Source organism: Mytilus trossulus, chromosome 11, assembly GCF_036588685.1.
Source record: "Mytilus trossulus isolate FHL-02 chromosome 11, PNRI_Mtr1.1.1.hap1, whole genome shotgun sequence".
NCBI lineage: Eukaryota > Metazoa > Mollusca > Bivalvia > Mytilida > Mytilidae > Mytilus > Mytilus trossulus.
In genome coordinates, this window is record NC_086383.1 from 51,075,834 (window position 1) to 51,099,767 (window position 23,934).

General features: G+C 33.4%; 2 protein-coding genes across 2 annotated transcripts; one reads left to right on the plus strand and one right to left on the minus strand.

Annotated features, from left to right (window-relative positions):
- Positions 1 to 359: 359 nt before the first annotated feature.
- Positions 360 to 10,092, plus strand: LOC134691296 (trimethylamine monooxygenase-like). Its single transcript, XM_063551749.1, has 5 exons — positions 360 to 478; positions 3,234 to 3,446; positions 5,363 to 5,527; positions 6,459 to 7,149; positions 9,573 to 10,092. Exons 2-5 carry the CDS (start codon positions 3,290 to 3,292, stop codon positions 9,907 to 9,909), a joined length of 1,350 nt encoding a protein of 449 aa, XP_063407819.1. The 5' UTR covers positions 360 to 478; positions 3,234 to 3,289; the 3' UTR covers positions 9,910 to 10,092.
- A 520-nt stretch (positions 10,093 to 10,612) lies between these two features.
- On the minus strand, positions 10,613 to 12,121 carry LOC134690138 (uncharacterized). The gene has a single exon (XM_063550112.1). It carries the CDS (start codon positions 12,119 to 12,121, stop codon positions 10,613 to 10,615), a length of 1,509 nt encoding a protein of 502 aa, XP_063406182.1.
- Positions 12,122 to 23,934: the final 11,813 nt, after the last annotated feature.

Genomic DNA, 23,934 nt, shown 5'->3' on the forward strand with positions numbered 1-23,934 from the left:
GCCATGTTGTTTGACTGGCAGGGTCATCGGACACATTTTTAAAACTAAATACACTAGTGATGATTGTGGCCAAGTTTGGTTAAATTTGGCCAAGTGGTTTCAGAGGAGAAGATTTTTGTAAAAGTTAACAGAGGACAACGACGACGACGACGGACAACGTAATACGGACGCCAAGAGGTGATAACAAAATCCCACTTGACCTTTTAAATTCAGGTGAACTTAAAAGCACAATAAATGCAACATATTCAATTTTATTTAACGACAGCTTGGTGTAAAGGCAAATAAAAACAGGGAAAATCTATACGTTGTATTGTATACTTACTCATAACCTTGGACATGCTTATCTTGTTATATATAAATATCTAAATGATATTACTAACCTCATTCAAGGTGAAAGAACATTTATGATATTTATCTAAATAAGATCACGTACTTTTCTTCAATTTACTACTCTAAAGTAATCTTCCAAGCAAAGCAGGTATGTTTAAAGTTATATTATTTTATTGGTTTAGATGCAAAATATTTCAATCTGTAAAAAATAATTTATAAGAATATATTTCACGTTTAATTTTTGTTTTCACGCTGAACTGTGCATATTAAACAAAAAGTGCACGAGTTTTTTTTTTTATTATTTTTTGGTGTCATCTTTCTGTTTTAAAAATTAGAAGTAACAATATACTATTTGCAAATGTTTATAAAAGTACATTATTCAATATCTGTCATGTTGCAAATGACCCATCTTACGTTCCGTTTTTTTTGCTAGGCATAGCATATGGCATTGCTGCAGTTGCTGAACCAAGGGTGTGTGTGTGTGGGGGGTGGAGCAGGAATCTCCCCTTTTTTGGACGATCAATGCATTTAAATATATAATATATCAAATATCATATATCAGATACCATATAGATGATATCTCATTAAATATATAAGATAAATTATAAGTCAGGTCTGTGGGCCCTGCTGTGAATAATGTGTGTTAAAACAAATGTATTTCAACCATAGGATATGGGTTTGTCAACTGGAATCAAAGTTTGAAACATTGACCTGTGACCTAGCAACTTGTACATGTACAAGATATAGAGCGGACACGATCTTTACCATAAGACATGGGTTTGTCAACTTAGACCAACGTTTTGTTTTACCTTGACCTTTGATCTAAGAAGTTGTACATACATTATGACACACCCTCTGGTGAAAGTCAATATGCATATCAAGTATAAACTTTGAAATCATAACGGATCTCAAGGTATAGAGCGGATACGCTCTTTACCATAGGACATGGGATTATCTGCTGAAACCAAAGTTTTTGACCTTGATCTTTGACCTACATAATGGTACAAACATTATGACACACTCTCGGGTATTGGTTGATATACTTTGAACTCATAACGGTTCTCAAGATCTAGATCTAAAGCGGACACGATTTTTACCATTGAAATTGAAACCAAAGTTTTTGACCTTGACCTCTGACCTAGGAAGTTTTGCATACGGGTGCCACATGTGGAGCAGGATTTGCTTATCCTTCCGGAGCACCTGAGATCATCCCTAGTTTTTGGAGGGGTTCGTGTTGTTTATTCTTTAGTTTTCTATGTTGTGTCATGTGTACTATTGTTTTTCTGTTTGTCTTTTTAATTTTTAGCCATGGCGTTGTCAGTTTATTTTAGATTTATGAGTTTGACTGTCCCTTTGGTATCTTTCGTCCCTCTTTTATGACACACCCTCTGGTGTTGGTTAATTTACATGTCAAGAATAAAGCATGAAATTATAACGGATATCTAGACAAAGAGCGGACACAATGTGTTACGGACAGACGGACCAACATACTAATCACAATAGGGCCACCTGCCATTCGGCGTGACCATTATTATTTTTAAACAACACTCGTTCAATTAAAATAAATCATAACCAGTATTAGAAACGTTCCAGACGAAAAAATAAACAATGCACGAGATCGTAATAAAGTATCAACATTTCATGCGTATTCAAGAACTATAATTTATCATATGGTCACCGATACGACCATTGACTCCCCATTGCTTAGTCAACGAAACAATTCTTCCTGATTGGTTCCTTGATGTACTTCTTGACATTAAGCATGTTGAGCACAGCAAACACCATCTCCATCTAAATATCAAATCAAAGTTGCATCTATACGGACTCAAATGAGATCGAATTATTGTCTTGCAAAACTATAATGCATCCTCAATGATTGTATGCCCATTGTGAATTCGAACTGATTCCTGGGTCAGACAAATGTCTGATAATTGACATAGTTTACACGATTGTAAGGAAAATAAATACGTTGTAAAAAAAGATAATTATACAAATATCATAGTATATTATCCATTTGTCAACCTTGAGCTTTTACTTGTTCGGTTGTTACGAGTCATTAACATATATATGAAGACATGTTAAGTGCAGAATTGACAATAAACAATTAAGCAGTCTATAATTCAAAAGTTCAGATATTTTATATCTCATTTCATTAAAAATAATCATTTGTAGGAAAAAAATCACGCATTACAGGTTAGTGAAAGTTATGTTGCCATTTCATTGTCATTTGGTCTTAGACTTTTTTAACATCAAAATACAGTTTATATATTTTAAATGTTTAATGACGTCAATATGATATTTTAAAAATTCAAATTTAAAAAAGTTTATAATCTGTTTGTTGTAGCAAGAAAAAAGAACTGCTGTTGATTTCAATGTAAAGTTATCTTATTAGTGGCGGATCCAAGGGGAGGGTTCCGGGAGTTGGAACCCCATTTTTCAATGCATTTGAAAAGAAACATATATTTAGACACCCCTTTTTCTCCTTGGTTGGGAACCCCCTTTGAAATAGATAGATAGATTTGTTTACTACATTTTTTCTGTGTCAAAAATCTAGAAGTGTCAAATACTTAATTTCAGTTCAAATTTAGACAGTCCAGCTTGAATATTGTGACCATGTCTGCCCCAATTGTTCCGCAGGGTTGGACCTCTGCGGTCGTATCAAGCTGCGCTCGTCGAAGCAGTTTATTGATATCTTAATTTCAGACGTTTCAGTCTCACTATAAAAAGTTTTGATAAATAAAAAAATAAAAATGGTAAAAAAAACATCGGTCAAAAAAATAAAAATTATAAAGAATAGGCTAAAAGAATAGGGTTGACAGAGAAAAAAAATAGCGGACCCCATCCAGACCATCAAATATGTTTGTTTTTATAACTCACATTATATATTTTTTTCTTTTTTCCAGAATTGTGGAATTTGGGCCAATTTGCTGTTTGTAGTCCCTTTCCCTAAAAGAACACAATGGGTAGTAAAAGGAAAGTTTGTATAATTGGAGCAGGGCCTTGTGGTACCTCAGCATTATTCCATTTTGATCAGATCAGTGACCCTTCGACTGAAGTCGTCTGCTACGAGAAAAGCGACACGTGGCTTGGGCTTTGGAACTTTACATGGATGACGGGTAATTGAAAATATTCTGTCCATTAACTGTTGTATTTGGTTAGGCATATTTATTCAGACAAAAATGTGGTTGGCATTTTATCAATTTTCAATATAAATCTTTGTCCGACCATGGAAGTATTATATTATATAATCCGACTAATCATCATTTTGGCAATTAAACATAGGCAGTTGCTATTTGTCCGGCTAGCCGGACGAATAGTACCAGGACTATTTGTCCGGCCAATACAATGCGCATGTCACTATATATTTGTGTGTGCGTGTAATATTATCTTCAGAAGCACCAGGGGGTAGCACATGTTTGTAATCTTTAGTGTTAGGGCCTAATCTTGTTACTAAGTTATTGAAATAGTTGTTTTGTTCATACTAGTATATAGTCCAATGTGGATTACGAATAATTAGAAAAAAAATCATATACATCCCATATTTTTTATATAAGAAGACAGAAGAAATTACTTGTTAAACAAACTTGGGTTGTGTTTGACTCCTGCATTTTAAGCTAAAAATAAAGGATTTTGTCTAGTTAAAAAAGTTACAAAATCATTATATCTGTAGCTGCCAAAGAGAATTTTAGACCCCTTGACATTAAGTTTTCCATGTTTTGAGTGAAAGGTGAGAGACTTTTCTACAATCTCTCCCCCCCCCCGCCCCCACCCCCACACATTTTTTTAAATTGTATTTACGTGAGGGGGTTGGGCTGACACGGTGTGCTTCTTTCCCTTAATTTCTCCTTTTTTCTCTCCTGATCACATCTTTGTTGTCCCGTGTATTTCATTACCCCACTTTTTAAAATCCTACATCCAACATCCCCACTTCAAGCCAGTTTGTAGCCCCCACCCATCCCTGATATACCACTTCGAGGGCTACTTGCAACATTCGTTTTTGGAATATAACTAAGCTAAATTTCATTCATGTATACATGTAATTGTAAAGGCCTTTCTCAACTACTCTTGCATTGAACACATTTTCCACCATTTACACATCTGTAGCGAGTCGAATAGTTTTGTAAAACCGATCAATTATCTTTTATTTTTCATTTTCCTTGTGATTTCATTTTTTAAAGTCCCTTTAATAAGATTATATATCATTCTTAGAAGTTCATTATATCGTGTTCCATTGTCAAATTCCTAAAACTGCAAAATTTATCACAAATATTGATATCACCGTTTTCAGCCATGATCTTAAAATTGAAAATCAGTGATCAGATTACACGTGCCCCCTTAGTACTTCTGAAGATAATATTACACGCACTTCCGAACGCACATTATATGACATACGCAGTACAATGGCCGGACAAATAGCCCTGGCACTATTCGTCCGGCTAGCCGGACAAATAGCCACTCCGTTAAACATACGCACTGAGAAACACAACGAGTTAGGAGTCACACATGAGTCTTCGTTGCTCCTTTTCGACCGACACAAATAGGACATCAAACGCATACACTACGTTAAACTACATAACTCTAAAAGGCAGTTTTTGGTAATGAAAAAAGTGGGTTTTTTTTCAGACATTCATCTTTGCAAAAAACTCATCTCAAAAGAAATTTCATCAAAAATGCCTCCAAATTAGTTGATTTTCATTTTAATAACACATTATTATGAAGGACTATAGTTTGAATCACACTTAAAATGCTTTATTTTTTCCTTCCTAAAAAAGAAATAGTAAACGAAGACCAAACCATATGATTCTTATGGAACGCCATATCTGTCTTATGTGTACCAACGTATAATAGAAAAGCACCATCGTATAATAGAAAAGCACCTTCGTATAATAGAAAAGCACCTTCGTATAATAGAAAATCACCTTCGTATAATAGAAAAGTACCATCGTATATATATTAGAAAAGCACCTTCGTATAATAAAAAAGACACATAAGACAACTATTGCGTTACATAGATTCTCTGATGATTTTTCAGGAACTGATGAATTTGGAGAACTTTGTCATGGTGGCATGTACAGACATCTTTGGTCGAATGGTCCTAAAGAAGGTCTTGAGTACCCGGATTACACATTTGATGACCATTATGGAAAAGCAATACCATCTTTTCCTCCACGTCGCGTCTTGAGAGATTACATGGAAGGTATTACCTATTTTATTTTTTTCTGGTTTCTTTTTTTTGACGTCACTATTTTATTTATATTCAAGAGTCACTGACGAGTCCTTTTGTCACGTAGACAGAAGTCGCATTCGGTACACAAACTTATAAGCCATTGTATTCGTAGCAACTGTATCAAATTATAAGATGAAGCATCCAGTTTTTATAATAAAATTCCGAATAAAACGGTAAACGTGTCAAATTTACAACAACCCGTCCAAAGAGTAGAAAACAGTCCATAGCCGTCTATTGGTCTTCAAAACAGCGAGATAAATCCGCACTTGGAGACGGCCTTCAGTTGGACTCTAAACGGAAATTGTGCACTATTACGGAAAAAATGGGCGTCATACTAAACTCCGAAACATATAAAAGAAGCGAAATAACAAAACACAAACACGAATAGAGGCACCTGACTATGTACAGGCGCCAAAAAAACATAAGGCGGTGTTAAATTAACATGTTTTGTGCGATCTCAACACTCCTCTATACCTCTTACCAATGTATAATTAACAAACATACAGCAAAATTCACAGTGCAACTCAGTTTAAAAGAAGTCCGAATATACGATTTCAGAATAGGTAACAGAAGAAACTATGAAAAATGGCAATGACAATGCAAATGATTATGATACATGTTGTATGCTGCTACCGTGACATTACGTTTGCCAATCTATGTATTGCTTAGACGTTGTCACGGATAGCACGTGCTGTCATGAATTGGGAAATAAAATCCAATTTTGAATGGCTCTTCATTGTTTTAAACGAATCAAAAGTGTGGATTGTGATGAAAAAACATGTGATTGTAATGACTCAAAAGAGAGTCAGAAGAAAAATCGAGTTTGGTGTCTATTTACATAGCATGAACATGTTTTGGATTAATGATTAATAGTTTTATATTTTTTAATTGTCCTTTTTAGGGAGGCTTGTCAAGAAAAGTAAATCAGATTTAAAGCGTTTTATTAAATGGAACACCGTTGTAAGGTATGTGACCTACAACCAAAAATCAGATGACTTTACAGTGACAGCGGAAGAACTTAAAACAGGTCGTACTTTTGAAAACAAATTTACACACGTCATCGTTGCCAGTGGAATATTCAATAATCCGAACAAACCAACTTTTGATGGCATTGAAACTTTTCCTGGCCGTACAATTCATTCGCATGACTTCCGGGATGCTGCACAGTTCAAAGGTCAACGTGTACTGGTTGTTGGAGCTAGATATTCCGCGGAAGATGTATCCCTACAATGTATGAAATTTGGCGCAAAGAGTGTGGTCACGTCTTACAGGTCAAAACCAATGAACTTCAAATGGCCATCTGGAATTGAAGAAAGACCATTAATAAAGAAAATTGATGGAAAAATAATACATTTTATCGACGGCAGTTCAGCAGAAGTAGATTCAGTTATTCTATGTACAGGTTATAGATATTGTTTTCCGTACCTTGAAGACAATTTACGCCTGAAGTCAACTCTTTCGGTGTATCCTGCTGGTTTATACAAGGGATCCCTCTGGTTGAATGGTGGTAACAGAAAAATGTTTTACATGGGAATTCAGGACCAGTACTTCTCTTACACAATGTTTGATGCACAGGGGCTATGGATATCTAGGTATTAATAACATCTGTTTACTTTAATAAGTCGAAAAGGGAAGTCGCAAAAGGAATTAATTCACTCCATACAATTTCCATATTGAAATTGAAAATTCTAGTACATTTTCATAACACTCTCCATAAGCAACTGTTATTGCCGAAGACTACACCACGTCTTATATTATACTTATTTTCCTCCTGAGAGTGTAATTTTACGTTTTGTAGGCCTCACATCTCTTTTTATGTCCAATTTATGGCCATTATGTTTTCTGGTCTGTGCGTTCGTGCGTTCGTTCGTCCCTTGTACCGTTCGTCAGTTCGCGTCCTTCAGTCCGTCTCTCCCGTTTCAGGTTAAATTTTTTAGTCGAGGTAGTTTTTTATGAAGCTGAAGTCCAATCAACTTGAAAATTAGTAAACATGTTCTTTATGATATAATCTGTCTATTTTTTTGGCCAAATTATAGAGATTTTATCTCATTTTCACGATCCACTGGACATAGAAATGATATTGCGGATGGGACATCCATGTACTTGGGACATATTCTTGTTTTCTAATACATTTTGACCTGCATGAAGTCAGTAGGTTTAAAAACGAAAACCCAAAAATGGGTCAACTACATAGATAATTCTTATAAGTATTTTGGATTTATAAATTAGGACTGTATGCATCCCTTGAAAAGATCACCGCTATCTCACAATTGTATTTTCCTTCATGTCATGCTCTATGCTCATTTTAACATGGGTAGGCATTACATTTGTCGATATTTTACACTGAACGTTAGCGAGGTGTAAAATGTGGACAAATATAATGACTACCTATGTTTAAATGAGCATAGAGCATGACATGAAGGAATTATTTCGATTTTAACATGACAAATACAATATATTTATAGGTCGAAGCGTACGAAAATACCGTAAGACTGTTTGGCTGTTCCCGTTTCCTCCCCGAGGAGTTTGTATATTACATTTCATATTTGACAAGTTTAAAAACTACGACAAGGGTAAATATATGTTTGATAAAACTATATACTAGTAATAAAAGTTTATGATTGCTGCTTAAATGTAATATTTAAAAGGATAACGATGGAAATAACGTTAATAAAAAAGTCCATGTCCAACATATTTGTTGTGCTCATTAGAATACGGCTTTGTTAACAAAGCGTAATAAGGACGTCATATTAGAATACTAAACATTGTTTCGAAATATATATATATATACTAGAACACACCCGTGATTGAATTTAAGTATATAACTATGTGCAAGCCTTATTTAATTATTAGTATTGTCATCTGATAAAGATATAAGATACACAGTTTTCTCTGCTTTCAAATCTTTCTGTTTGAACCCGTCGAACTGGAACTTATCAATTATTGGTAAATTAAAAATATTAATTATTTGGAAAACAAAAGGTCCTGGAATAGAGTATAGTTTTTAATCAAAAGCATTGTCCTATATTGGTTATAGATAAAGTTGAATACTTTGATTCTCTGTTTTACATCATGCCCGCTAACAAATTGAAAACTGTACCCAGTATACTGCTTATTTTTAGTCCAGATTTTTAGTATTCGTATTGTTATCTTAGAAAGTCTTACTGATTAAAATACTACAATAGGTTACAATTTGACAATTTAGTAGTGTCAACCCTGTGATTATGACCCGTGTATATAGCATATTAATCCTGAATACACCGTTTGGTGGTGCGCCTGTCAGATGCGGAACGTACATATAAGGTAATAGGTAACAGGTGAATATACTATTGGTATCGGTATCGGACTCGACCCAGAACTTCTTAATTATTGGCAATATTAATTACGGGGAAAACAAAAGGGCCTGGAGTGGTGTAATTTTTAATCTACACTTTTGTACTATATAAGTTATATATATAGTTGAATTCTTTGATTCGTCGTTTTTACGTGATGACGGCTGACAAATTGGACCTCGTAATTTTAGTATTATAGATATTATAACGTAATGAATCCATGCGATGTAATTGTGGTTTCAATGTTGTAATTTATTCAAATGAAGAAGAGCGTAATTGCATGCCGAAACGTATGGGAATTTGTGTTATAGTTTTTATTACTAGTATACAATCATTCAGAGACTTTATATGGTTGTCGTTATCGTTTGTTTATGTATTACATATTTGTTTTTCGTTCATTTTTTTTTAACATATATAAGGCCGTTAGTTTTCTCGTTTGCATTGTTTTACATTATGTTATCGGGGCCTTTTATAGCTGACTATGCGATATGGGCTTTGCTCATTGTTGAAGGCCGTACGGTTACCTATAGTTGTTAATATTTGTGCCATTTTTGTCTTTTTGTGTATAGTTGTCTCATTGGCAATAATACCACATCTTCTTTTTTATATTAATATATATATATAAATAAATAGGAAGATAATTGTGTACTCATTATACTGATAACACTTATCCTTTACACTAGGTTTATAACTGGAACTTTACCGAGCGAACCAAAGAGCATTGAAGAAATGAAGAAAGAGGAGCAAAAATGGGTACAAAGACGCCAAAACGTGAAAGATTGCCATGACGACATAGATGTACAAGCGGATTTTATTGCAGATCTTAGCATCGGAACTGGATATCACCCCAATGCACCAACTGCACGTGCGGCATTCCATAAGTGGGAGCAAGATAAGGATGAAAATATTGTCACTTATAGAGACCAGCAATTTAAATCGGTCTATTCTGGTACGATAGCTGCTAAGCACAAACCGTGGTTTGAGGACTTCGACGATTCAATTGCTTCTTTTATCAAATAAAAAGACATACGCAGTAATATGAATTATCTTAAAATGCCAAACTGTCTTCATCAGAATAAACAATTTTATATATAAATATAGGAAAGTTATCATTCATATGCTTTGCAGGAAGTGTGGAATGTAAAAATGTGTTTGGCATGTATACTAGGCTATATTATAATGTTCATCTATCTTATGAAGAATAAATATTATAGATGATATAACGATATAACAACAACTATCCAGCCATTACATTTTATCTAGAAGTTCGTATTTCCGCCCAAGGCGACGTCACTGACAATACGACGTCGACAATAAACGTACAATAGTTGGAACGTTATGTTCCCGCGATAATCTCAACATACTGGGGCCGCGAAAAAGTAAAAAATTATCACAATTTTCTAAAATTCTCAATTGTCCATTGATAAATCGTTTCACTGATAAATAACTGTCCATCAATAAATAATAATACTTTGAAATTGTCTCTCGCGTTGTGTTTTTTCTTTGTAATACTGAGCAAATCATATAAAAACGGAAATTACATTTAGCGATTAAATTGAATTAAAGTCTCTCATGAAATAAAGTAAAATTCAACTTTGCGCTAAACGCGTAATTGTCTATCAACAACATCACTAATGGTCGTCTTCAGCATCATTGTTGTATCCAATTCCGTATGGTCTCACGGGCTATTTCGTCACGGAATGTTCTGTTAGTCCTGTATTTGTTATTGAATTTTTGTCCCATGAAATTCAAGTAACGGCGTAAGATATCCGTATTTCCATCTTTTCCTTTTTATAGAGTCATAAACAATTCTGTTAGATGTGATACTGGGTTCCTTCTGTGTTGGAAAATCACGATTGTAACGTAGTTTTCTTGGAGGTTCTGTTGTTTCATTCGTCTTTTCTGGGAAGTCCCATCGTTCTTGGTCTTGAGTAATATTTCCATATTCCGTATTGCTAGTTTTCGACGTGTTAGTTTTCTTACTGTATGTAGGTCCCGAGAGCAAATATCCGATCTTGGATTTCACAGCGGTTGGACCGTTTCCTCGTACTATATGGTCTTCTACAATGTCCCAGTAGTGATCTGCACCTACAAGCAAGGATATATCAAACGAATCTTGCTGCGTCATCGTGTGTGCTAACTTCAAACCACGTAAATAACCGTTCTGTGTATCAATATTACGTATGTGATTCTGTAGAGGCGTGGCGATCATCGGTACTATCAGTACTTTGATTGGCAATACGTGTCCTGCGTCGGTTTTCAGGTAGACTGTTGTGTTTTCTAAATGTCTCGCGGTTTTCTCTTTACCTTCAAATGCCGATAACTGTGTAATTTCTGTTCCCTCTATCTGTAAGTGAAGTTTATTCGCTACTTCCTGCGTTAAAAACGATCTTTGCGCTCCTTCGTCAAGGAGAATGTTTGTATCCATAAAGTGTTGGTTCGCTCCAACTTGTGCTACGGCGGTTTTCAACAGTACATTTGATCGTGATTCTTTCGATTTTGAAAACAAAATGGTAGTATCTTGTTCCGTTGTATGACTATCATTTACGAGGTGAACGTTTGTCGAATTCAAAGATGATGGGTTTGGCGGGTTTGGCGGGTTTGGCGGGTTTAGCGGGTTTAGCGGGTTTAGCGGGTTGTTGCTCTGGTTATCATTTGCGCGGAAATTCGTATGCGTTGAAGTATTACCTCCATTTCTATCGCTTTCTTCATTACCTGGTTTTATGGCGTTTGATTTGTGGGCATTACATAAGCTTGTATGGTGTTTTCTGTTACAATATCTACATGTATTCTCAGATTTACATTCGTTAATTTTGTGGTTACCAAGGCAGTTAAAGCATAACTTATCTCGTTTTACTACGTTCATGCGGGATTCCGTGTCGGTTATATTACTGCAATAAGTAGGTGCGTGTATTTCATGACAGAAAACGCAAGGTCTTGTCTCAATATTCTTGAAAGATTTGGACTTTGCCGAGTTCGCTCCGGCAAAGAAAGACGATGTTGTGGGCAAATGGTTTGTCGACTCTATCTCTTGTCCTGCGTCTATTATATTGATCTCATCTAAAAGGCTTTTACGGAGGTCCCGTAATACCCAAGTTTGTATTCTATGTTCTCGCGCGAGATGTTGTCTGATTTCCCCGGGTAATTTCTTCATAATAATCGGAACAAGTAGAGTGCCGTATGTTTCTTGTGTCTGACCTAAAGCTTCTAATCCCCTGACGTAACTTTCCATTTTATCATAAAAACTTCGTAAGCTTGTAAGTTGATTTCTAGGCGAAGGGATTTCTAATAATGCCTGCATGTATGCATTTATGATTTTGTCTTGTTGACCGAACCTCTCTTTTAATAGATTTACGGCTTCATCGTAGTTTACATTTGTAAGTGCGAACCCCGCTATAGAATCTAGTGCTTCATGTGCTAGCTGTGCTTTCAAGTAATTGAATTTTTGTACATTTGTAAGTGACAAGTTAAGGTGTACGGCCGACTCATATGAGTCCCAGAAAGTTTGCCATTCTAAGATGTTCCCTGAGAATATTGGAAGCGAAAGTTTGGGTAGACAATAAACGTACAATAGTTGGAACGTTATGTTCCCGCGATAATCTCAACAAATATATTGTACATGAAGTATTCTCTTGACTTTACCTGTTAACATATCATTGTATAATTTCAATAGTAATTATAAAAAAAATAACTAAAATACAGAAAAAGGAACATTCAAATTGTATTCTCTTGACTTTACCTGTTAACATATCATAACATATCAGTGTATAATTTGAAAAGTAATTATAAAAAAGATAACTTAAATACAGAAAAAGGAACATTCAAATTGTATTCTCTTGACTTTACCTGTTAACATATCAGTGTATAATTTGAAAAGTAATCATAAAAAAGATAACTAAAATACAGAAAAAGGAACATTCAAACTCTTTAGTCGAAAATAAAAGATTACAAAGCCTTGACAAAAAAGATAAAGAATTAAAGACAAACAACAGTATACAAGATAATATTACACGACATAGAAAACTGAAGACGGAGCAACCGCACCAAAAACCGGGAGTGACCTCAGGTGCCCCAAAAAGAAAGTTAAGGGCCAGAGTAAATTAACGCGGGAATTTCTAGCTACATTGAGGACATGAGACCCTGTTGGTGACCTTCTGCTGTTGTCAATTCTATGGTCGGGTTGTTGTCTCTTTGACACATTCCCCATTGTTAAATATTAGCCACTGTTAATTAAGTAACCGGAAATTAATAACAAATCAATTATTATCCATACACTTGTTCAATACCACCACTGTCACAGGATTAGGGGTGTCGGGTTGGACGCCAATTAACATTATGTGTGTGCCTGTCTCAAGTCAGGAGCGTGTAGTTCATTGGTTTTCGTTTTTAGCTGTGTTTTATCTATCTTTTTTCGTTCATTATTTCGAACATCAATTTGTTTGAAAAATTGAAAAAATGAAAAAGACAAACAGACAAACAAAAGTACACATGACACAACATATAAAACTAAAGAATAAACAACACGAACCCTACAAAAACTGAGGATGATCTCAGGTGCTCCGGAAGGGTAAGTAGATCCTGCTCCAGTTTTGTTTTCAACCGATCCTCATTGTCAATTTCTAGATGTATAAGTCAAGATATGGGGCCGACTTAACTGTATTTATAGTATCCTTTATCTCTGGTTCGATGGGCTAGATGCGTTCCACATAGTCACCAAATTTTGAATTATTTAGTGAAAGAACATTATCTATATAGTGGAAAGTAGAGTTAAAGGATATTGACAACTTCTTATCTTTCTTCCTCAGAAGTTCCTGCATGAAATAAGCCTCATAATGATAAAGAAACAAGTCGGCAAGTAGAGGGGCACAGTTTGTTCCCATTGGAATGCCGACAGTCTGTTGAAAAACACGTCCCCCGAACGTAACAAATATGTTGTCAATCAATAAATCAAGCATCTTGATAATATCAGTTTTAGAGATTTTTTTTGTTTGAATAAGAGTGATCCTTTATGAAGTAGGATTTATCCCTCCCTTAGACAAGATATTTGTATTTACTTTGGCCATTCTTTTTATGAAGCAAAGCAATATCAACTCTTTCAATTGGTCTTTTAGTTTGGAATGTGGAATAACTGTGTAAAGAGGAGAAAAGTCAAATATTTTAATACTGTTACAAGTTGAAAGAGAGTTAGATTATATGTACTCTAAAAGATCTTTGGATTTTTTTTAAGTATCCACCTCTATAGAATAGGCAGTTTCACAACAACTTTGAAGCCCGTCTTTGATTGCTGATAAAATAGATGTTAATAATTTAGAAAGAGGTTTCGTGGAGCACTTGGATGACCCAGCAAAGAGTTTGGAAGTGTTATGAATTAATGAAGTTTATCAAATGCATAACAATTTAATAAAATTCATTATTCTACAGTAGTCAATATTCGCATGTGCAAACACATTTTATTGGATTTAGAGCATAGGTTTGTTTACAAAGCGAAAGAAGCACGTCATATTAGAATTGTAAATATGACATGTTCATGGTGTGTTTTCAGTGTATTTTTTTTATTGTCTACATTCTGTCTTCAAATTCCAAATGTAATGTTATTTTGCCAACTTTTTTAAATTGCTATTGACAAACATCAGTACATTTCGGTAATTAAATATGGCATGATTGTCAGATCAGCCGAAGTGTGCCAAAATGTTCACAAATCATATGATCTGACAAACCGTGCAAATTATTATATCCTCTTGTTTGTCTGATGTTGACCTGATATTGTATTATGTAGTTCATTACCTAATCTTAAACATGTAATATTAGACGAAGGACACGCTTTTTGGTTGTGAAGACCATTTATTTGAGAACGGGCAATCTAGTAAAGCGCCACCTCGAATATATCTGCATGATGTGTGTTGTTACGTAATCGGAAATCAGAGGTTACATACATGTCGAGAAGATTAGCCTATTTTATTTAATATTGATACACAAAATATATGTGATCAGTATGTTAAATAATGCACAGCTAATCTAATGATGTTTTGTGTTATTTTTCTTTTTCCATAATTGGTTTGATACAACTGATGTTAAACAGTAGTTAACAGATAAATACAATATTTGATGCTTCCGTTCTGATACCATTTAAAATATATATGTTAATTAGATTCTCCTTTGACAAATTAAGAATTATTAAACCAATTCAATATATAGAACACAGAAGAAATTATTAAAACTATTCAATAATTGACAGAAGAAATTATAAAAACTATTTAATAATTGACAGTAGAAATTATCAAAACTTCAATAGTTGACAATAAAAATTATCAAAACTATGCAAAAGTCGACAATAGAAATTATTAAAACTATTCAATGATTGACAGAAGAAATTGTTTAAACTATTCAAAAGTCGACAGTGGAATTTACTTTTCAATAATTGACAGTAGAAATTATCAAATTTTAAACTTCAATAGTTGACAGTAAAAATTATTAAAACTATTCAATAGTCGACAGTAGAATTTATCAAAATTATTCAATAAATGACAGTAGAAATGATTAAAACTAATTAATAATTTACAGTAGAAACTATCAAAATTATTCAACAATTAACAGAAGAAATTGTTTAAACTATTCAATAGTCGACAGTGGAATTTACTTTTCAATAATTGACAGTAGAAATTATTAAAACTAGTCAATAATTGACAGTAGAAATTATCAAAAGTTCAATAGTTGACAATTTAAAATTATTAAAACTAATTTATAATTTACAGTAGAAACTATTAAAATTATTCAATAATTTACAGAAGAAATTATTAAAACTATTCAATAGTTGACAGTAGAAATGATTAAAATAATTTAATAGTTGACAATAGAAATTATTAAAACTATTCAATAATTTACAGTAGAAATTATCAAAATTATCCAATAATTGTCAGAAGAAATTATTAAAACTATTCAATAATTTACAGAAGAAATTATTAAAATAATTCAATAATTGACAGCAGAAATTATTAAAACTATTCAACAGTTGACAGTAGAAATTATTAAAATAATTTTATAGTTGACAATAGAAATTATTAAAACTTTTCAATAAATTGACAGAAAAAAATTGAAGAAATTGTTAAAACTATTCAATAGTCGACAGTAGAATTTATCAAGACTATTCAATAATTGACAGAAGAAATTATTAAAATTATTCAATAATTGTCAGATGAAATTGTTGAAACCATTCAATATTCAATATTCAATAAATTGACAGAAAATAATATTAAAACTATTCAATAGTTGACAGTAGATACGATTAGGATATTGATGATATATAAATCATGAGATGTTGTATGACTTGAACAATCTTGAAATTTTGCTAATGAGACAACTACCCACCATAGGTCAAATCGAGGGTTTGTACAGTGACACTATACAAATCCTTGCTTAAATGAAGCAGATGAAACTACTTATAAGCAAGCGTTCGCCCTTCAACAATGAACACTCTAAACCGTATAAGTCGGCTGTTAAAGGCCCACACATTGAAAATATGAAAGAATTTTAACAAGAAAACCAACGGCTTAGTTTATAACAAAACAAATCAAATAAGACAGACAGTGAGGAATCAAAAACAAGCTTTGGATTTCAAATATTTTGGCCACGAGCATCACTGCAGAGACATGAATTGTCGAAATGCGCATCTGGTGCAGGAAAATTGGTACCGTTATTATTTGAACTAGAGGCTCATAACTTCGGACAGACACATACAGGATATTGCGGGTTTCAACATGATTTTGATCACTGAACCCTCCTTTACCCGAGACAGTGGTGTAACAATACAACATGAGAACATAATTAGGGTAAAAATCAGTAGCAATTTGCTTAACCTGACTGAATGATCGGTCCGAAGTACAAAATAATAGAAATAAAGCGAAATAAGAGTACTTGCAGTTACTGGAGACTAACTACAACCCAACTACAACTAAGTTATCCAGAATGTTTTAATCATGTTGCTCTTCCCGAATTCAAGTATTCATAGATCCCTAGAATTTTGACTTTTGTCTTAAATGGTCGTTTATTTTTTTTCATTTTTCAAGTTTTATATTTTCATTTTTTAAGTTTTAAGTTTTCATTTTCCTTACATTCATATTCATATCTTATCTGCATGATGTATTTATGATGTAAATAATCGGTCCGAGGCAAAAAATAATAACAAAGCAGCAAAAATAGAGTACTTACTGTAGGCTAGTTCAAAGCTAATTACAACCAAATTATCAAGTATGTCTTCGTCGTATTGATTTTCACGTCAACAAATTTTCATAGATCCCTGAAATTTGAATTTTTATCTGAATTGATCAAATTTTAATTTATTTAATTTTTAAGTTTCACATTTTCATTTTCCTTTATTCATACTATGTATAACTTATCTGTATGTTGTGTTTTGTTACGTAATCTGAAATCAGAGGTAGTAAACTTGTCGAGGAGATTAACCTATTTTATTTAATATTGATACACAAAATAGATGTGATCAGGATGATAAGTTTTTTTTAATATTGATACATCAAATAGATCTGATCAGGGGCCGGTAACAAGAAGCATTCGTATGTCTTACGAACGTATAAAGCGTCTTAAGATTTAAGAATGTAACAAGACCCTACCTCAGACCTATCTTAGAATGATTGACAGCCCTTAGTGTTTTGAAAAAGTGCATGGTTTAAGAACGATTCTTACATCTACCTTAATGTATTCTTACTAAATCCGGTAACACAAAATCAATCTTAAATTTTGGTCAGTTATTAAGAGTTCTTAAAACAAACTTAGCAACTTAGGGGTGTACCAAGAACATTAGCTTCACTTGACATTTTTTGTAAGAGTGGTCCCGACTACTCTTAGCTACACATACATTCACTTGTTGATATTAGAACAAGTTGCTTTAAAAAGTTAATACGTCCACCTTAGAACTTTTTTTATTCTAATTATTAATTCATCTGAATAGGAAATTATATATCAGTGTTTTATTGGCCATGTATGTGGAGGATGGTAGTTTCTTTTTTTTTGTAAATCATTACAATTTTGGCTTGTTGAGAGAAGTGTTAAATATAAAGCAAGGAGAAATTTGTGACCTTTTTCGATTTTAAACCAAGAGTTCCAAATGGTGAAGTTTAAATCATCACTTCTTAAATTTTACGGAAGCCATAATGAGTTGGTTGACCAATTATTTACCGACTTTGTAATATAATAATCAACACGATGGGCGCAACACGTGGAGCAGGATTTGCTTACCCTTCCAAATCATCTAAAATCATCTTCAGTTTTTAGTGGGTTGGGTGTTGTTTTTGTATATCTGTTTTGTTTTTTATTTACATTTTTGCCTATTGTGTCTTTTTTGTTTTCGCATCGTAATCAATATCATGGCATTCGACAAGACTGTCATACAAGTAAGAGGTTCAGCTCTTTAAACCAGGTTCAATCCATCATTTTTTTACACGTTGAAAATGCCTGTAACAAGTCAGGAATATGATAAGTGTCGTCCATTCGTTTGATGTGTTTAATCATTTGATTTTTCCATTTGGTTAATGACTTGATTTCCGTTTTGAATTTTCCTCGGAGTTGAGTATTTTTGTGATTTAATTTTTTGTAAGATGGCTATTCCGTTAACATTTTGGATATAGTTTCTAAAACTGTTCGTAAAAACCGTTCTCACGGTCGTAGAACAAATCGCAATCAAAGAAAATTTCGGGCCAATCATACCAATATTTCGGGAAAAAATTCACACACCTAATTAAATGGGCATTCAAAAAATCAGAATGTGAATATATATGTTCAAACTCTTTTAGGTCATTTTTTAGTAGCAATAAACAAAAAAAACTATGTTAATTGGACATGCTTTGATACTACATATGCCCTTGAATTTTTACTAGATAACATTTTTGTTCGCTTTGGGGATTCCGTATATCGTCAGATTATCGGAATTCCAATGGGGACTAACTGTGCACCACTTATTGCGGACCTCTTTTTGTATTGTTATGAGTTACAATTAATGACAAAAATAAGCAAAGACCCATCAAAACAACATCTGATAAACAAATTTAATAATACTTTTAGATATTTGGATGATATATTGGCTCTCAATAATGACGACTTCAGTATGTATATTAAAGAAATTTATCCTGCTGAACTTACTTTAAATAAAGCTAATACTAATAATGACCACTGCCCTTTCCTGGATCTTGATATCTATTTCACTAACGGAAAGCTGGATAATAAAATTTATGATAAAAGGGATGATTTTTCATTTCCTATCGTTGATTATCCGTTTTTAGATGGTGACGTTCCCTTGTCACCATCTTACGGTGTTTATATATCTCAACTTGTACGATTCGCTCGTGTTTGTAACACTGTTTTAGATTTTAACTAGAGAAATTTATATATTACTGAAAAATTATTATACCAGGGTTTTCGATATCACAAACTAGTCAAAACATTTACTAAATTTTATCATCGGTATAAAGACATCATTCGTTAATATAGCTCAACATGCAGACTTTTTATACGTTCAGGTATTTCACATCCATTTTTTTATGGAAATATTCTGTATAAAGCACAAAGGTGTCAGTATTCACCTCAGAAACTTACAAAACCTTTAAATAGACTGATTAAGAAGGGATATAATTACGATACTGTTGTCAAGTCATTAAAGATTGCATATTTTGGCGTTAATATTGAGTCACTGATAAGGTCTTTGCGTCGGAACTAAAGACATTTATTCTAAAAACAGTTGTTGGCATGACACGGGTTATGTTCTTCTCATAAATGTTATGATGGTATGATACTAAACCCCAAACGGGAAGGATTGTGCCTGATGTTCATATGATGAAATCATAATCTTTCAGTCAGTTTAATTGAAGTCTGGAGCTGGCATGTCAGTTAACTGCTAGTAGTCTGTTGTTATTTATGTATTATTGTCATTTTGTTTATTTTCTTTGGTTACATCTTCTGACATCAGACTCGGACTTCTCTTGAACTGAATTTGAATGTGCGTATTGATATGCGTTTATTTTTCTACATTGGTTAGAGGTATAGGGGGAGGGTTGAGATCTCACAAACATGTTTAACCCCGCTGCATTTTTGCGCCTGTCCCAAGTCAGGAGCCTCTGGCCTTTGTTAGTCTTGTATTATTTTTATTTTAGTTTCTTGTGTACAATTTGGAAATAAGTATGGCGTTCATTATCACTGAACTAGTATATATTTGTTTAGGGGCCAGCTGAAGGACGCCTCCGGGTGCGGGAATTTCTCGCTACATTGAAGACCTGTTGGTTTTTTTATTTGGTCGGGTTGTTGTCTCTTTGACACATTCCCCATTTCCATTCTCAATTTTATTTTGAAATGTGAAAAAAATATTTTTTAACGTGAAAAAATATAAGAAGATGTGGTATGAGTGCTAATGAGACAACTCTCCATCCAAATTACAAATTATAAAAGTAAACCATTCTAGTAGTGATTTGTATGAAAGGAACGGTAGGATGGAAAAATAAGCCTACGTCATTTGAGACTCGTCATGTATACTCGATTCAAATCCTACCATTGGCTTGGTGAATAAAAGGGCCCTCAAAAGGATTCTCCTGAGACAATCATATTTTTATTAAAATAATGATGTTCTATAAGCAGTTAAAATAATTTCATGTTTGAAGCGGTGCACATTTCTTAATTCAATTGAACTTTTATCAAAAAAAGGTCCGGAAGAACAATCATGGTGGTCTGCGGCCAGAATTGTTTTCCTCATGTTAAATGGATAGTTGATTGTTATGCGCATTTAATCGTTCATTAAATCGTTTCTTAGATTCATTTAAGGTGATTCTAATTTCTTTGCGAGGAACCAAAAACGGAGACATCAGAAAATTATTAAGAACTCGTAACTTGAAAACTATTACGATGCAACTTAAGGGAGAAATAAGAGCGGACGACCTGAGGGAGCTTTGATTTACACTCTTTGAGTGATCTTATAATTATCTTATATTCCCCTTAACTCAATACTTACGACCTCTCTAAATAAAATTTCTTGTTACCGACCCCAGGTTGATAAGTATTGCACAGCTACCAATATTTTAAAAATTGAGAAAGGAAATGGGGAATATATCAAAGCGACAACTTCCGCTGGCCCCTTTAAAAGAGTGTATACTAGTTCAGTGATAATGGACGTCATACTAATCTCCGAATTATACAAAAGAAACTCAAATTATTCATACAAGTCTAACAAAGGCCAGAGGCTCCTGCATGACTTGGAACAGGCGCAAAATTGCTTTATGAAATCTTAACCCGCTCCCTATACCTCTAGCCAATGTAGAAAAGTACACGCGTAACAATACAAACATTAACATTCATTTCAAGAGAAGTCCGAGTCCGATGTCAGAAGATATAACAAAGGAAAATAAACAAAATGACAATAATACATTAATAACAACAGACTACTAGCAGTTAACTGACATGCCAGCTCCAGACCCCAATTAAACTGTTATTAAATGTTCCAGACCATATGAGTATTTGGACCGTACGCGTACGGTCCGGACCGTATACGTAAACTCATACGGTCCGACCATACGCGTACGGTCGGACCGTATGAGAATACGCGTACGGTCCAGTACGAGCTGACTATACATGTTATTTGATCATATTGGTTAAATTGAAACAATCTTTATTTTTAGTTTTTCAAATTGTTATTGATAATGTATTACAATTAGATAGATAAAATGAACAAACCAACAATTGAAATTAAATATTTGTTTAATCGTATATCTGAATCCAATTTTGGTACTTTCGCCCAAGGTGACACAATTCAAGTAACGTAATATTTTTAGCATTTTCATGTATGCAGTTCATGCATGTTCTTTTGCATTTGCATTTTTTGATAAAATTGCTAAATATCCAAAAACAGTTGAACTCCCACTTTATGTTTACTTCCGATATATTCAATTTCAGCCTTCATAATGCAATTAATGTATTACTGATCGACATGCTTTACAAGAGATTAACATATTTAATTAGCGTGAATTAAAAAAAGTTAAAATATGAAGTTTGTGTTTCAATTACAATTGAACTTTTTTTTATATTAATTTGATAGTTAAATTATGTTGATCTGCTATATGCATTTGTATCTAATAAATTTGACCAACTTTTTAAAAAATATTAGTCAGACCGTACGCGTACAATCCGACCGTATAAGTATTTTGAAAAAGTACGCATACGGTCCAGACGGTACGCGTACGGTCCAAATACTAATACGGTCTGGAACATATATACTGAAGTCGTCATTATTGAGAGCCAATATATCATCCAAATATCTAAAAGTATTGTCAAATATCTATATCAAATATTGTTTCGATGGGTCTTTGCTAATTTAAGTCATAAATTGTAACTCATTACAATACAAAAACAGGTCCGCAATAAGTGGTGCACAGTTAGTCTCCATTAGAATTCCAATAACTTGACGATATACGGAATCTTCAAAACGAACACAAATGTTATCAAGTAAAAAATTCAAGCACAAATATAATAATAAAGCATGTCCAATTAACATAGCTCTTTTGTTTATTGCTACTAAAAATGACATATAAGAGTTAGAACATATGTGCTTGCATTCAGACTTTTTAAATTCCCAGTTTATAAGGCATGTGAATTTTTTCTCAATGAGAATATGAGGCAAAGTGGTATATTGGGTAGAAAAATCAAAACAGATTTAAAATCACCAACATGTGCATCAAGTACTTCTAAGGAGTTTTTGACACTCCAAAAGTAATTTATTCCACTATTTTTAGGGCCTTATTTGAACAAATTTTATTGTACAAAGTATACTAGTAAGTAGAATAGACAATTTAGTAGTGGAACAATGGCTTGAAATAAATCTATATTTGTAAGGTTGTTTGTGTAGCTTTGGAAGCCAGTACATAGTTGGGACTTGCATTGTAGTTTGTTCTGCTTGTAAAGAAGTAGCTAAAAGTTTGCTTTTGTTACAGATGTGGTTTTCTGAAAATGAAGTCAGTTTGAATGTTGGTGAATTTGTGATTTCCTTTTGCAGAACCTCAATATAATATTTGCGTCAAACTATAATGATATTATTAGCAGCTTTATCAGCCGGGATAAAAACAAATTCCTTGGCTAGTCCTTTTAGTTTATGTTTGATACGCGAAATAGGATTTTTATGGTTGTTGTTAAGAGTAAAAATTCGCCTTCACCGTTCTAAAAATGTTGACACCGTCTAAATAATCATGTTAGTTGGGTCAAAGCATGACAACTTATAGTATACGAATATCAACTATCTTCATTACGGAATTAAAAAAAAACAGTCCAAAGGTTGTTGTCAGCTTTTTCCCGTTTTTCCCATTTCAATCAGTAAGTACGGAGTAGGTCGTGGATGATATAACGGCACTCATTCCAATAAATAATTGACGATATTTAGGTCCTTTACTGGGGAATGGTTTTAACTCTCGGTCGCAAACGAAGTTAAGATCTACTGTTATGACATAGGTAATGGGGCCATACGTATATTCGAAATTACTGCAAATACATGACAGGTGTATCTTTGGCTTTAATTATTCACATATTTCCGGGTAGATTTCTTGTAAATATAACAAATAAGAGGGATTTCAGTATTATCAAAATATCCAGGAATTTGGTCTTTAACAGAATGGTCGTTTAAAAACCGGCAATATTGACAAAATATAAACCTTTATTGACAAACTTTATTTTAATAAAATGTTTAGTATGATCTTCATGATATATATTTGGAAACAGTTTAGAATAACAATATTATATGCCATTATAATTTGAACGATTTCATACTAAGGACTGCACTATGAAATTGTGTTGCAATCCTGTAAATTGGTCGGAAATTTTCTATGATTGCGATTTTTTCTACGTCCATGAGAACGATTTTTACGAACAGTTTTAGAAATTATATCCAAAATGTTAACATAATCGGTTCTTGATATATTACCATTCCCATGATATTATCATTAAGACCAAGAGGGTAGACTGTCTGTAATTTTTTAATCCAAATTAGTTCAATTATTTTCCTTGATCGTA